Source organism: Salmo trutta, unplaced genomic scaffold (assembly GCF_901001165.1).
Source record: "Salmo trutta unplaced genomic scaffold, fSalTru1.1, whole genome shotgun sequence".
In the NCBI taxonomy this organism is placed as follows: Eukaryota; Metazoa; Chordata; class Actinopteri; order Salmoniformes; family Salmonidae; genus Salmo; species Salmo trutta.
Window position 1 is genome coordinate 376233 of NW_021822565.1, and position 16375 is coordinate 392607.

Consider the following 16375-nt stretch of genomic DNA (forward strand, 5'->3'; position numbering starts at 1 on the left):
CACACACACACACACAATATTTGTAACATATGTTCCAAATGGAAAAATGCACACTTGAACGAGAATGTAAAGACAAAACTAATTCTGTACATAGTGCACTACCTTTGACCAGGGCCCATAGGGCGTCATTTAGGACGCATCCCGTGTGTTCCCTCCAGACGGAGGGAGGGATAATGTCCTGACAGAAGGAGGGAGGGATAATGTCCTGACAGAAGGTTAGAAGGATAATGTCCTGACAGAAGGTTAGAGGGATAATGTCCTGACAGAAGGAGGGAGGGATAATGTCCTGACAGAAGGAGGGAGGGATAATGTCCTGACAGAAGGTTAGAGGGATAATGTCCTGACAGAAGGTTAGAGGGATAATGTCCTGACAGAAGGAGGGAGGGATAATGTCCTGACAGAAGGTTAGAGGGATAATGTCCTGACAGAAGGTTAGAGGGATAATGTCCTGACAGAAGGAGGGAGGGATAATGTCCTGACAGAAGGAGGGAGGGATAATGTCCTGACAGAAGGAGGGAGGGATAATGTCCTGACAGAAGGAGGGAGGGATAATGTCCTGACAGAAGGTTAGAGGGATAATGTCCTGACAGAAGGTTAGAGGAATAATGTCCTGACAGAAGGTTAGAGGGATAATGTCCTGACAGAAGGTTAGAGGGATAATGTCCTGACAGAAGGAGGGAGGGATAATGTCCTGACAGAAGGAGGGAGGGATAATGTCCTGACAGAAGGAGGGAGGGATAATGTCCTGACAGAAGGAGGGAGGGATAATGTCCTGACAGAAGGAGGGAGGGATAATGTCCTGACAGAAGGAGGGAGGGATAATGTCCTGACAGAGGAAAAAGAGTCCACACATCAATAACCCAGCATAGTAACAACCAACCTGTCCAACATCCAGCCAGCCTCCTCACTCCCTCGCTGCTCTGCACTACTACTACTACTACTACTACTACACCCTATATAGTGCACTACCTATACACCCTATATAGTGCACTACCTATACACCCTATATAGTGCACTACCTATACACTCTATTCCCTATATAGTGCACTACCTATACACCCTATATAGTACACTACCTATACACCCTATATAGTACACTACCTATACACCCTATATAGTGCACTACCTATACACCCTATTCCCTATATAGTGCACTATTTTTGACCAGGACCCCTAGGAAGACATACTGTATAGGTCATATAGTGTGTCTCACATCTTATAGTGCACTGATATATAGTGTAGTGCACTACTTTAGACCATAGGGCTCTGGTCTAAAGTAGTGCACTATATAGGGAATAGGGTGCCATAGGGCTCTGGTCTAAAGTAGTGCACTATGTAGGGAATAGGGTGCCATAGGGCTCTGGTATAAAGTAGTGCACTATATAGGGAATAAGGTGCCATAGGGCTCTGGTCTAAAGTAGTGCACTATATAGGGAATAGGGTTCCATAGGGCTCTGGTCTAAAGTAGTGCACTATATAGGGAATAAGGTGCCATAGGGATCTGGTCTAAAGCAGTGCACTATATAGGGAATAGGGTGCCGTTTGGGCCTAGCCCCCCGCTCCGCTCCCTGGTCAGAAGGGAGAGAGGCTGGGCACTTTGATATTGATGTCTCCGATGTTTATGTTGCGAGGCATTTCTGGGAGGTTCATGTTCTTGACCGCAGAGACGGCCCGCGCCGGCGCCGCCGAGAAGCCCCCCTGAAACAGACACAGAACAACTCTGGGTTCAGCCTTTTCTACACCAGCTATGATCAAACACACAGCAATGAAAGGTCATAGAGAGAGAGAGAGGACACTAAAGAGGCTGGTTATGAACATCATGTTGAATAGAGAATCTCCAGTAGGATTTATCTCTGTCTGGGAAACAAGGGTCCTATTCACTAGGAACGGAAGAAAACAGGCCAAAACAGGGCTGGTCCTACAGTACAGGATTTTGTTTAATAAACACTTGTTTTCCGTAGCTAAATATTTAGCTTATGGTGTCCACCAATGAATAAGACCCAGCCCTAAAGGTCTAGAGTCTAGACTAACTACAGGACCAGTCACCAGCCTAACTACAGGACCAGTCACCAGCCTAACTACAGGACCAGTCACCAGCCTAACTACAGGACCAGTCACCAGACTAACTACAGGACCAGTCACCAGACTAACTACAGGACCAGTCACCAGACTAACTACAGGACCAGTCACCAGACTAACTACAGGACCAGTCACCCGACTAACTACAGGACCAGTCACCCGACTAACTACAGGACCAGTCACCAGACTAACTACAGGACCAGTCACCAGACTAACTACAGGACCAGTCACCAGACTAACTACAGGACCAGTCACCAGACTAACTACAGGACCAGTCACCAGACTAACTACAGGACCAGTCACCAGACTAACTACAGGACCAGTCACCAGACTAACTACAGGACCAGTCACCAGACTAACTACAGGACCAGTCACCAGACTAACTACAGGACCAGTCACCAGACTAACTACAGGACCAGTCACCAGACTAACTACAGGGCCAGTCACCAGACTAACTACAGGAACAGTGAGTGAACAGACTAACCTCTGATTTCTCCATGCGGTTCTGCAGCTCTACCTGGCCCACGATCTCATTCATGTTGGTCTCCAGCACCATGCCCCCCATCACCACCTCCTGAAGGATGAAGTGGACCTGAAATGACAGGTATATAACAAGGTAATGTAGCGGACCTGTAAATGGTAGGTATATAACAAGGTAATGTAGCGGACCTGTAAATGATAGGTATATAACAAGGTAATGTAGCGGACCTGTAAATTATAGGTATATAACAAGGTAATGTAGCAGGACCTGTAAATGGTAGGTATATAACAAGGTAATGTAGCGGACCTGTAAATGATAGGTATATAACAAGGTAATGTAGCGGACCTGTAAATGATAGGTATATAACAAGGTAATGTAGCGGACCTGTAAATGGTAGGTATATAACAAGGTAATGTAGCAGGACCTGTAAATGATAGGTATATAACAAGGTAATGTAGCGGACCTGTAAATGATAGGTATATAACAAGGTAATGTAGCAGGACCTGTAAATGATAGGTATATAACAAGGTAATGTAGCAGGACCTGTAAATGATAGGTATATAACAAGGTAATGTAGCAGGACCTGTAAATGACAGGTATATAACAAGGTAATGTAGCAGGACCTGTAAACGATAGGTATATAACAAGGTAATGTAGCGGACCTGTAAATGATAGGTACATAACAAGGTAATGTAGCGGACCTGTAAATGATAGGTATATAACAAGGTAATGTAGCGGACCTGTAAATGATAGGTATATAACAAGGTAATGTAGCGGACCTGTAAATGATAGGTATATAACAAGGTAATGTAGCGGACCTGTAAATGATAGGTATATAACAAGGTAATGTAGCAGGACCTGTAAATGGTAGGTATATAACAAGGTAATGTAGCGGACCTGTAAATGATAGGTATATAACAAGGTAATGTAGCAGGACCTGTAAATGATAGGTATATAACAAGGTAATGTAGCAGGACCTGGAAATGATAGGTATATAACAAGGTAATGTAGCAGGACCTGGAAATGATAGGTATATAACAAGGTAATGTAGTGGAAATGTAAATGATAGGTATATAACAAGGTAATGTAGCAGGACCTGTAAATGGTAGGTATATAACAAGGTAATGTAGCAGGACCTGTAAATGATAGGTATATAACAAGGTAATGTAGCGGACCTGTAAATGATAGGTATATAACAAGGTAATGTAGCAGGACCTGTAAATGATAGGTATATAACAAGGTAATGTAGCAGGACCTGTAAATGATAGGTATATAACAAGGTAATGTAGCAGGACCTGTAAATGATAGGTATATAACAATCACAGATAGACCCAGAGCCCCTCCAGCCAATCCCAGATAGACCCAGAGCCCCTACCGAATAACAGTTCCTCCTAATTGGTTATAGGGCATGGTTCAACCACTACACTCTCTGAAGAAAGTAATATACAGAACGTTGGTCCCCATAGCGGAGCACTCCTGGCTGTTTCTTATCCTCTTCATCAGTACATGTTGCAGCTAAAAACTTTGCATGATGCAAAACGTGTCAAACAGGCTGCATTTTTGCCTGCTTGAACAGAGAATAGCTCAGATACACATGAAAACATTAAATTAATCCGGGAATCGATCGAACAACGCTCAGAAAGTTTTACTTATATTTTCAGTTACTAGACCTAAAAAGATGGATCTGACTACGCTGATATGCTCTGCCCAGCTGAGACCTCCAACAGACCTAGGTCATCCAGGAGGAGAGGAGACCTCCAACAGACCTAGGTCATCCAGGAGGAGAGGAGACCTCCAACAGATCTGGGGCAGGGAGGGGAGACCTCCAACAGACCTAGGTCATCCAGGAGGAGAGGAGACCAACAGACCTAGGTCATCCAGGAGGAGAGGAGACCTCCAACAGATCTGGGGCAGGGAGGGGAGACCTCCAACAGACCTAGGTCATCCAGGAGGAGTGGAGACCAACAGATCTAGGTCATCCAGGAGGAGAGGAGACCTCCAACAGACCTAAGTCATCCAGGAGGAGAGGAGACCTCCAACAGATCTGGGTCAGGGAGAGGAGACCTCCAACAGACCTAGGTCATCCAGGAGGAGAGGAAACCTCCAACAGACCTAGGTCATCCAGGAGGAAAGGAGACCTCCAACAGACCTAGGTCATCCAGGAGGAGAGGAGACCTCCAACAGACCTAGCTCATCCAGGAGGAGAGGAGACCTCCAACAGACCTAGGTCAGAGAGAGGAGACCTCCAACAGACCTAGGTCATCCAGGAGGAGAGGAGACCTCCAACAGATCTGGGTCAGGGAGAGGAGACCTCCAACAGACCTAGGTCATCCAGGAGGAGAGGAGACCTCCAATAGACCTAGGTCATCCAGGAGGAGAGGAGACCTCCAACAGACCTAGGTCATCCAGGAGGAGAGGAGACCTCCAACAGACCTAGGTCAGAGAGAGGAGACCTCCAACAGACCTAGGTCATCCAGGAGGAGAGGAGACCTCCAACAGATCTAGGTCATCCAGGAGGAGAGGAGACCTCCAACAGATCTAGGTCATCCAGGAGGAGAGGAGACCTCCAACAGATCTAGGTCATCCAGGAGGAGAGGAGACCTCCAACAGACCTAGGTCAGAGAGAGGAGACCTCCAACAGACCTAGGTCATCCAGGAGGAGAGGAGACCTCCAACAGATCTAGGTCATCCAGGAGGAGAGGAGACCTCCAACAGATCTAAGTCATCCAGGAGGAGAGGAGACCTCCAACAGATCTAGGTCATCCAGGAGGAGAGGAGACCTCCAACAGATCTAGGTCATCCAGGAGGAGAGGAGACCTCCAACAGATCTAGGTCATCCAGGAGGAGAGGAGACCTCCAACAGACCTAGGTCATCCAGGAGGAGAGGAGACCTCCAACAGACCTAGGTCATCCAGGAGGAGAGGAGACCTCCAACAGACCTAGGTCATCCAGGAGGAGAGGAGACCTCCAACAGATCTAGGTCATCCAGGAGGAGAGGAGACCTCCAACAGATCTAGGTCATCCAGGAGGAGAGGAGACCTCCAACAGATCTAAGTCATCCAGGAGGAGAGGAGACCTCCAACAGATCTAGGTCATCCAGGAGGAGAGGAGACCCGATGCCTCTATAGCTGTGTCCAGAATGAATCCCAATGGCGCTATAGGCCCTGGTCAAGTAGTGCACTATAAAAAGGAACAGGGTGCCCTATGCCTGGATCCACAATGCAGAGTTTCATCTGGGCTGCCTTAGCAAGGCTTCCCCTGCTACTACCTGTCTCCACACAGCAAGGCTTCCCAGATAGACCCAGAGCCCCTCCAGCCAATCCTAGATAGACCCAGAGCCCCCTGCTACTACCTGTCTCCACACAGCAAGGCTTCCCCCTGCTACTACCTGTCTCCACACAGCAAGGCTTCCCAGATAGACCCAGAGCCCCTCCAGCCAATCCTAGATAGACCCAGAGCCCCCTGCTACTACCTGTCTCCACACAGCAAGGCTTCCCCTGCTACTACCTGTCTCCACACAGCAAGGCTTCCCAGATAGACCCAGAGCCCCTCCAGCCAATCCTAGATAGACCCAGAGCCCCCTGCTACTACCCGTCTCCACACAGCAAGGCTTCCCCTGCTACTACCTGTCTCCACACAGCAAGGCTTCCCCTGCCACCCACCTGTCTCCACACAGCAAGGCTTCCCCTGCTACTACCTGTCTCCACACAGCAAGGCTTCCCCTGCTACTACCTGTCTCCACACAGCAAGGCTTCCCCTGCTACTACCTGTCTCCACACAGCAAGGCTTCCCCTGCTACTACCTGTCTCCACACAGCAAGGCTTCCCCTGCTACTACCTGTCTCCACACAGCAAGGCTTCCCCTGCTACTACCCGTCTCCACACAGCAAGGCTTCCCAGATAGACCCAGAGCCCCTCCAGCCAATCCTAGATAGACCCAGAGCCCCCTGCTACTACCCGTATCCACACAGCAAGGCTTCCCCTGCTACTACCTGTCTCCACACAGCAAGGCTTCCCCTGCCACCCACCTGTCTCCACACAGCAAGGCTTCCCCTGCTACTACCTGTCTCCACACTGCAAGGCTTCCCCTGCTACTACCTGTCTCCACACAGCAAGGCTTCCCCTGCTACTACCTGTCTCCACACAGCAAGGCTTCCCCTGCTACTACCTGTCTCCACACAGCAAGGCTTCCCCTGCTACTACCCGTCTCCACACAGCAAGGCTTCCCCTGCTACTACCTGTCTCCACACAGCAAGGCTTCCCCTGCTACTACCTGTCTCCACACAGCAAGGCTTCCCCTGCTATTCATTCCCTCCTGAAGGCTTTCATCATATTGAATGGATATTGCATCTATAAACCAGCTGCCATGTTATTCACAGAAGAGTATTACTCTAAATGCATCAAAGAGTGTCACAAGCCAAAACTTGGCAAAGCTGACCTTGTAAATGATTTTCATGGACTTGAACTCACCTTATCCATGTGGAAAATGAGGTCCAGTTCGCAGACGTTCTCAAAGCATTTGTCCAGAGTTTCCACGAACACCTACAGAGGAGATATTGTCAAGGCATCCATCTTATGTTAAGCATACAGTACCAGTCAAAGGTTTAGACACCTACTCATTCAAGGGTTTTTCTTAAATTTCAGTATTTTCTACATTGTAGAATAATAGTGAACACATCAACACTATGAAATAACACATATGGAATCATGTAGTAACCAAAAAAAAAGTGTTAAACAAATTTTCAATTCTTCAAAGTAGCCACCCTTTGCCTTGATGACAGATTTGCATTAGCTTGACACTCTTAACCAGCTTCACCTGGAATGATTTTCCAACAGTCTTGAAGGAGTTCCCACATATGCTGAGCACTTGTTGGCTGCTTTTCCTTCACTCTGCGGTCCAACACATCCCGAACCATCTCAATTGGGTTGAGGTTGGGTGATAGTGGAGGCCAGGTCATCTGATGTAGCACTCCATCACTCTCCTTCTTAGTAAAATAGTCCTTACACATCCTGGAGGTGTGTTGGGTCATTGTCCTGATGAAAAACAAAATGATAGTCCCACTAAGCACAAACCAGATGGGATGGCGTATCGCTGCAAAATGCTGGTTAAGTTCGCCTTGAATTCTAAATAAATCACAGACATTGTCACCCTCAAAGCACCCCCACACAATCACACCTCTTCCTCCATGCTTCACGGGGGGAACCACATGTGGAGATCATCCGTTCACCTACTCTGCGTCTCACAAAGACACTGCCATTGGAACCAAAAATCAAAAATTTGGACTAATCAAACCAAAAGGACAGATTTACATTGGTCTAATGTTCCTTTGCCTGTCTTTCTTGAACCAAGCAAGTCTCTTCTTCTTCTTTGGTGTCCTTTAGTGGTTTCTTTGCAGCAATTTGACCATAAAGGCCTGATTCACAAAGTCTCCTCTGAACAGTTGATGTTGAGATGTGTCTGTTACTTGAACTCTGTGAAGCATTTATTTAAGCTGCAATCTGAGGCTGGTAACTCTAATGAACTTATCCTCTGCAGCAGAGGTAACTCTGGGTCTTCCTTTCCTGTGGCGGTCCTCACGAGAGCCAGTTTCATCATAGTGCATGATGGTTTTTGCGACTGCACTTGAAACTTTCAAAGTTCTTGACATTTTCCAGGTTGACTGACCTTCATGTCTTAAAGTAATGATGGACTGTTGTTTCTCTTTGCTTATTGAGCTGTTCTTGCCATAATATGGACTTGGTCTTTTACCAAACAGGGCTATTTTCTGTTTACCAAGCCTACCTTGTCACAATACAACTGATTGGCTCAAACATATTAAGGAACGAAATTACACAAATTAACAAAGCACATCTGTTAATTTAAATGCATTCCAGGTGACTACCTCATGAAGGTGGTTGAGAGAATGCCAAGAGTGTGCAAAGCTGTCATCAAGGCAAAGGGTGGCTACTTTATTTTTGTTTAACACTTTTTTTGGTTACTACGTGATTCCATGTGTTATTTCATAGTTTTGATGTCTTCACTATTATTCTACAATGTAGAAAATAGTCAAAATAAAGAAAAACCCTGGAATGAGTAGGTGTGTCTGGTAATGGTAATGTATGTATCCGTTAAGAATTCAGACCTCTTCCCTTTTTCCCCATGTTGTTACATTACAGCCTTATTGTAAAACGGATTAAATCTACAAACTAAACACCATTATAACAAAGATAAAACAGGTTATTAGAAATAAAAACAGAAATATCATATTTAGCGGAAACAGGTTTTTAGAAATGTTTGCTAATTTCTAAAAAATAAATTCCTTTTTTACATCAGTATTCAGACCCTTTGCTATGAGACTCGAACTTGAGCTCAGGTGAATCCTGTTTCCATTGATCTTCCTTGATGATGTTACTACAACTTGATTGGAGTCCACCTGTGGTTAAATTAAATTGATTGGACATGATTTGGAAAGGCACACACCTGTCTATGTAAGACCCCACAGTTTACAGTGCACGTCAGAGCAAAAACCAAGCCATGATGTTGAAGGAATTGTCCGTAGAGCTCCGAGACAGGATTGTGTCGAGGGACAGATCTGGGGAAGGGTATGAAAGAAATTACGCAGCATTGAAAGTCCAAGAACACAGTGGCCTCCATCATTCTTAAATGGAAGAAGTTTGGAACCACCAAGACTCTTCCTAGAGCTGGCCGCCCATCCAAACTGAGCAATCGGGGGAGAAGGGCCTTGGTCAGGGAGGTGACCAAGAACCTGATGGTCACTGACAGAGCTCGAGAGTTTCTCTGAAGATGGGAAAACCATCCACAAGGACAACAATTTCTGCAGCACTCTACCAAATCAGGCCTTTATGGTAGAGTGGCCAGAAGGAAGCCACTTCTCAGTAAAAGGCTTGGAGTTTGCCAAAAGGCACCTAAAGGACTCGGACCATGAAAAAGAAACAAGATTCTCTGGTCTGATGAAACCAAGATTGACATCAATGCCAAGATTTACATCTGGAAGAAACCTGGAAGCATCCCTACGGTGAAGCATGGTGGTGGCGGCATCATGCCCCAAATACAGGTGTGCCAAGCTTGTAGCGTCAGACCCAAGAAGACTCAAGGCTGTAATCGCTGACAAAGGTGCTTCAGCATAGTACTGTGTAAAGGGTCTGAATACTAATGTAAATGTGATATTTCAGTTTGATATTTGTGAGAAAAAAGTGTTTTGCTTTGTAATTATGGGGTATTGTGATGTCATTATGGGGTATTGTGATGTCATTATGGGGTACATTGATGTCATTATGGGGTATTGTGATGTCATTATGGGGTATTGTGATGTCATTATGGGGTATTGTGTGTAGATTGATGAGGGGAAAAAAACAATTTAATCAATTTTAGAATTAAGGCTGTAACGTCACAAAATGTTGAAATAGTCAAGGGGTCTGAATACTTTCCGAATGCACTGTATATACACACTGAGTGGACAGAACATTAGGAACACCTTTCCATGACAGACTGACCAGGTGAGAGCTATGATCCCTTATTGATGTCACTTGATAAATCCACTTCAAAAGCCACTTCAAAATCAGTGTACATGAAGGGGAGGAGACAGGTTAAAGAAGGATCTTTAAGCTTTGAGACATGGATTATGTTTGTTTTATTTATTTATTTAATCTATCTATCTAGGCAAGTCAGTTAACAAATTCTAATTTACAATGACGGCCTACCAAAAGGCAAAAGACCTCCTGCGGAGACGGGGGCTGGGATTAAAAATAAATAATAAATAACATAAATATAGGACAAAACACACATCAGGACAAGTGAGACAACACCAAACTACATAAAGAGAGACCGTAGACAACAACATAGCATGGTAGCAACACAACATGACAACAACATGGTAGCAACACAACATGGTAGAAACACAAAACATGGTAAAAACATTACTGGGCACAGACAACAGCACAAAGGGCAAGAAGGTAGAGACAACAATACATCACGCAAAGCAGCCACAACTGTCATTAAGAGTGTGCCATTCAGAGGGTGAATGGACAAGACAAAATATTGAAGTGCCACTGAACGGGGTGTGGTAGGTGCCAGGCACACTGGTTTGAGTGTCAAGAACTGCAACGCTGTTCAAATCAAATCAAATGTTATTTGTCACATGCGCTGAATACAACAGGTGTAGTAGACCTCAAAGTGAAATGCTGAATACAACAGGTGTAGTAGACCTCACAGTGAAATGCTGAATACAACAGGTGTAGTAGACCTCACAGTGAAATGCTGAATACAACAGGTGTAGTAGACCTCACAGTGAAATGCTGAATACAACAGGTGTAGTAGACCTCACAGTGAAATGCTGAATACAACAGGTGTAGTAGACCTCACAGTGAAATGCTGAATACAACAGGTGTAGTAGACCTCACAGTGAAATGCTGAATACAAAAGGTGTAGTAGACCTTACAGTGAAATGCAGAGGCTATATACAGGGGGGTACCGGTACAGAGTCCATGTGGAGGCTATATACAGGGGGTACCGGTACAGAGTCAATGTGGAGGCTATATACAGGGGGGGTACCGGTACAGAGTCCATGTGGAGGCTATATACAGGGGGTACCGGTACAGAGTCAATGTGGAGGCTATATACAGGGTGTTACGGTACAGAGTCAATGTGGAGGCTATATACAGGGGGTACTGGTACAGAGTCAATGTGGAGACTATATACAGGGGGTACCGGTACAGAGTCAATGTGGAGGCTATATACAGGGGGTACCGGTACAGAGTCAATGTGGAGGCTATATACAGGGTGTTACGGTACAGAGTCAATGTGGAGGCTATATACAGGGTGTTACGGTACAGAGTCAATGTGGAGGCTATATACAGGGGGTACCGGTACAGAGTCAATGTGGAGGCTATATACAGGGGGTACCGGTACAGAGTCAATGTGGAGGCTATATACAGGGGGTACCGGTAGAGAGTCAATGTGGAGACTATATACAGGGGGTACCGGTACAGAGTCAATGTGGATGCTATATACAGGGTGTTACGGTAAAGAGTCAATGTGGAGGCTATATACAGGGGGTACCGGTACAGAGTCAGTGTGGAGGCTATATACAGGGGGTACTGGTACAGAGTCAATGTGGAGGCTATATACAGGGTGTTACAGTAGAGTCAATGTGGAGGCTATATACAGGGTATTACGGTACAGAGTCAATGTGCCGGTTAGTCCAGGTAATACATACATGTAGGTAGAGTTAAAGTTACTTTGCATAGATAATAAACAAAGTTCCCCCAGCAGCTGGGATGGGTTTTTACGCTCAACCGTTTCCAGTGTCTATCAAGATCGGTCCGCCACCCCAATGGGCATCCAGCCAACTGGACACAACTGTAGGAAGCATTGGAGTGTAGGAAGCACACAAGCAACTGTAGGAAGCACACAAGCATCCCTGTGGAAACGCTTTCAACACCTTGTGGTCCGTACCCCGACAAATTCAGGCTGTTCTCAGGGCAAAAGGGTGTGCAACTCAATATTAGGAAGGTGTTCTTAATGTTTTGTACACTCAGTGTATGTTTCCTCAATACACACCCATCAGTAGGCTTTACAATGTCCTGTATCGTGAGTTCAATTCACACCCATCAGTAGGCTTTACAATGTCCTGTATCGTGAGGTCAAAGGTCATTAGTGGTCACTGCAGATCAAGACAAGAAGCGTACCTCAAGCATATCCCGACTTGTCATAACCTTGAACAAGCAACTCCACCACAGTCAAAAACATAACAGGTTTGAAAGCCTTGTCTTCTGTCTAATTAACGATATGTTTGCATTGAAAGTGGATACAGGTCATCTACCTGATCCCGCCCCCTCACTACTACCACCACCACCACCACCATAAAAACGTTGAAGTGTTTGAAAGCACTGCATCTCAGTGCTGGAGGGCGTCACTACAGACCCTGGTTCGATTCCAGGCTGTATCACTACCGGCCGTGATTGGGAGTCCCATAGGGCGGCGCACATTTGGCCCAGCGTCGTCTGGGTTAGGGTTTGGCCGTCATTGTAAATAAGAATTTATTCTTAACTGACTTGCCTAGTTAAATAAATATATATATATATATATATATATTTTTTTTTAAATAAGTTTGATTTAAAATCAGATAGGTAGGGCCTCCCGGGTGGCGAAGTGGTTGGTCTAAGGCTGTGCCACCAGAGATTCTGGGTTCGAGCCCAGACTCTGTCGCAGCCGGCCACGACCGGGAGGCCCATGGGGCGGCGCACAATTGGCCCAGCGTCATCCGGGTTAGGGGGAGGGTTTGGCCAGCAGGGATGTCCTTGTCCCATCGCGCACTAGCGACTCCTGTGGCGGGCCGGGTGCAGTGCACGCTGACGGTCACCAGGTGTACGGTGTTTCCTCTGACACATTGGTGCGGCTGGCTTCCGGGTTAAAGTGGACATTGTGTCAAGAAGCAGTGCGGTTGGGTTGGGTTGTGTTTAGGAGGACGCACGGCTCTCGACCTTCGCCTCCCCCGAGTCTGTACGGGAGTTGCAGTGATGAGACAAGACTGTAACTACCAATTGGATACCATGAAATTGGGTAAAAAAAAAAGTTTTTTTAAATAATCAGATAGGTAGGTAGTCTAACAGACCACACAACCTGTTAAACCAACACTACCAAAACATACAGGATGTTAATACAGTACAGCTGACTGTCTGGGAGACACAACCCTACTGTTGTCCAGAGTTATAGATGGTAACACAACCCTACTGTTATAGATGGTAACACAACCCTACTGTTGTCCAGAGTTATAGATGGTAACACAACCCTACTGTTATAGATGGGAACACAACCCTACTGTTATAGATGGGAACACAACCCTACTGTTATAGATGGGAACACAACCCTACTGTTATAGATGGTAACACAACCCTACTGTTATAGATGGTAACACAACCCTACTGTTGTCCAGAGTTATAGATGGTAACACAACCCTACTGTTATAGATGGTAACACAACCCTACTGTTATAGATGGGAACACAACCCTACTGTTGTCCAGAGTTATAGATGGGAACACAACCCTACTGTTATAGATGGGAACACAACCCTACTGTTATAGATGGGAACACAACCCTACTGTTATAGATGGTAACACAACCCTACTGTTATAGATGGTAACACAACCCTACTGTTATAGATGGTAACACAACCCTACTGTTATAGATGGTAACACAACCCTACTGTTATAGATGGTAACACAACCCTACTGTTATAGATGGTAACACAACCCTACTGTTATAGATGGTAACACAACCCTACTGTTATAGATGGGAACACAACCCTACTGTTGTCCAGAGTTATAGATGGTAACACAACCCTACTGTTATAGATGGTAACACAACCCTACTGTTATAGATGGGAACACAACCCTACTGTTGTCCAGAGTTATAGATGATAACACAACCCTACTGTTGTAGATGGTAACACAACCCTACTGTTGTCCAGAGTTATAGATGGTAACACAACCCTACTGTTGTCCAGAGTTATAGATGGTAACACAACCCTACTGTTGTCCAGAGTTATAGATGGTAACACAACCCTACTGTTATAGATGGTAACACAACCCTACTGTTATAGATGGTAACACAACCCTACTGTTATAGATGGCAACACAACCCTACTGTTATAGATGGTAACACAACCCTACTGTTATAGATGGTAACACAACCCTACTGTTGTCCAGAGTTATAGATGGTAACACAACCCTACTGTTATAGATGGTAACACAACCCTACTGTTATAGATGGTAACACAACCCTACTGTTGTCCAGAGTTATAGATGGGAACACAACCCTACTGTTATAGATGGGAACACAACCCTACTGTTATAGATGGGAACACAACCCTACTGTTGTCCAGAGTTATAGATGGTAACACAACCCTACTGTTATAGATGGTAACACAACCCTACTGTTATAGATGGGAACACAACCCTACTGTTGTCCAGAGTTATAGATGATAACACAACCCTACTGTTGTAGATGGTAACACAACCCTACTGTTATAGATGGTAACACAACCCTACTGTTGTCCAGAGTTATAGATGGTAACACAACCCTACTGTTATAGATGGGAACACAGCAACAGTTGCCAACCCACCTGTATTAGATCCAGAATGCCGAGCTCACTCTCAGAGGAGTCCACACAGAACACAAAGTACAGTGTTGCGTAGTGCCGGTAGATCAGCTTGTAGTCCGAGCCACCGATCAAACTGCAAATACAGAAATTATATTACTAGTCGATTTTGCATCGTCTGAGTCGGTCCAAATTTAACTCATCTGCCAGGGAATTGATGATTCATTGCTAATCATATGAGCTGAACACTTCGGTCAAACAATATTTCTCATTTAACATCCCAGGATAAATCTTTAGTCACAATGTCTACTTGAACTTGCCCAGTTGGTCTCTAGGCTATAGTATAGTTAAGCCTACACTAACACACTAACACAATAACACAATACTCGTTCCCAATACAAGCCATAGATACCTACATAGCTGCCTCCTGGATGAACCATAAAGGATTTAGGTAACTTGACTGGTAGACAAGCTGATTGTTCCATCAAGAATGTATATTTTGGTTAATTTAACCAGCTAGTTAGTAATGCTAACGAGAGCTGTTACCTTCCCCCCTCCAAGAAGTTACAGACGTTGTCGTCCCTCTTCGACACCAGATGGAAAGTCTCTCGAATGATCTGCTGCTGCACATCTTCAGCCTGAGAAGAAATATGTCGCTGATAATTTGGCTAAAGAACTACATTATAATCTAAATTAAAAAGACCTAACGTTAGCTAACTAACAGCTAGCAGTAAAACAGCTGAGGTTGTAAACTAGCCCATCTGTTGTGCACATTGATATTCGTAGCTATGTCAACAACAAAAATATAAGCAACTTAGCTAGTTAGCTAATATAAAATGTTAATAAATCACAACTCATGATGATGACAATATAGATTATTGATTAGTTAGCCTCTAGCTAGACAATTTAGCTAGCATACCATAGCATTAGCGCACTAACAGCTGGACAATAAGATTGACATAACTAACAAACTTAGGTACATTTTGGTTACTTACAAAATATTCATAAAATCTGATGAGTCGTGGTTTCCCATGGTTGTTAAATATTAAAATAGCTTTAATCATATTTGGTTGGAAATGTCTCAAATCAGTCAGCTGTCCACCAGGCGGATGTGTTCCTACGTAACTTCCGCCGGCTCTTTTTCTTCGCTGTGGTTTATTGACAGACTACACACATAAGGTGTATTGCTGCCACCTACTGTACGGAGAAGTAAAAAAATACCCCCCTAAAAACTAAAACAAATCATTACAAAAACTAAAACTGTACTATTCAGATCTCTACACAGACTCTGGAATCTGGGAGGGGGAACATTTTATTCAGTTCTCCCTGTAACATATCAGCTGTAAAGTCCTGGAGATCCAGAAATCTGTTTGCCGCCTTCACAATTATTTTTTATTAGTTTGACGAGTGCAGTTTATCACTTGCGTTATAAACGCAACAAAATCCATCTTCTTCACTATTAGTATGTCAGGATCCTTCTCCTGCTTGGCATTCACTGCAGACTGTGGGACATCCAAAACCATCTCCTCTCTACCCACTCCAGCTATTTTCACTGCTTCCACATAGGAGACCTGCAAGACGGCCCTGATCCGAGCTACTGCAACCTCCTTCATCCATACAGGGCACTCCGGGAACAGGATTCCCATCACAATTACAACAACCTGCTTCATCCATACAGGGCTCTCCGGGAACAGGATTCCCATCACAATTACAACAAC

General features: G+C 44.9%; 1 protein-coding gene across 1 annotated transcript; it reads right to left on the reverse strand.

The window, feature by feature from the left end:
• Positions 1–1455: 1455 nt before the first annotated feature.
• LOC115182689 (AP-3 complex subunit sigma-2) lies at positions 1456–15797 on the reverse strand. Its single transcript, XM_029744188.1, has 6 exons — positions 15653–15797; positions 15204–15295; positions 14682–14793; positions 7030–7101; positions 2564–2671; positions 1456–1698 (listed from the first exon to the last, which is right to left on the reverse strand). Exons 1-6 carry the CDS (start codon positions 15719–15721, stop codon positions 1573–1575), a joined length of 579 nt encoding a protein of 192 aa, XP_029600048.1. The 5' UTR covers positions 15722–15797; the 3' UTR covers positions 1456–1572.
• Positions 15798–16375: the final 578 nt, after the last annotated feature.

Excerpts from the sequence above, each read along its gene's own strand:
- LOC115182689 (XM_029744188.1), bottom strand. The coding sequence starts at position 15,721 with ATGATTAAAGCTATTTTAATATTTAACAACCATGGGAAACCACGACTC. Across the intron at positions 15,296-15,652 it reads TCAGATTTTATGAATATTTT|GCTGAAGATGTGCAGCAGCA; the intron begins GTAAGTAACCAA and ends ATTTCTTCTCAG. Across the intron at positions 14,794-15,203 it reads AACTTCTTGGAGGGGGGAAG|TTTGATCGGTGGCTCGGACT; the intron begins GTAACAGCTCTC and ends CTGTATTTGCAG.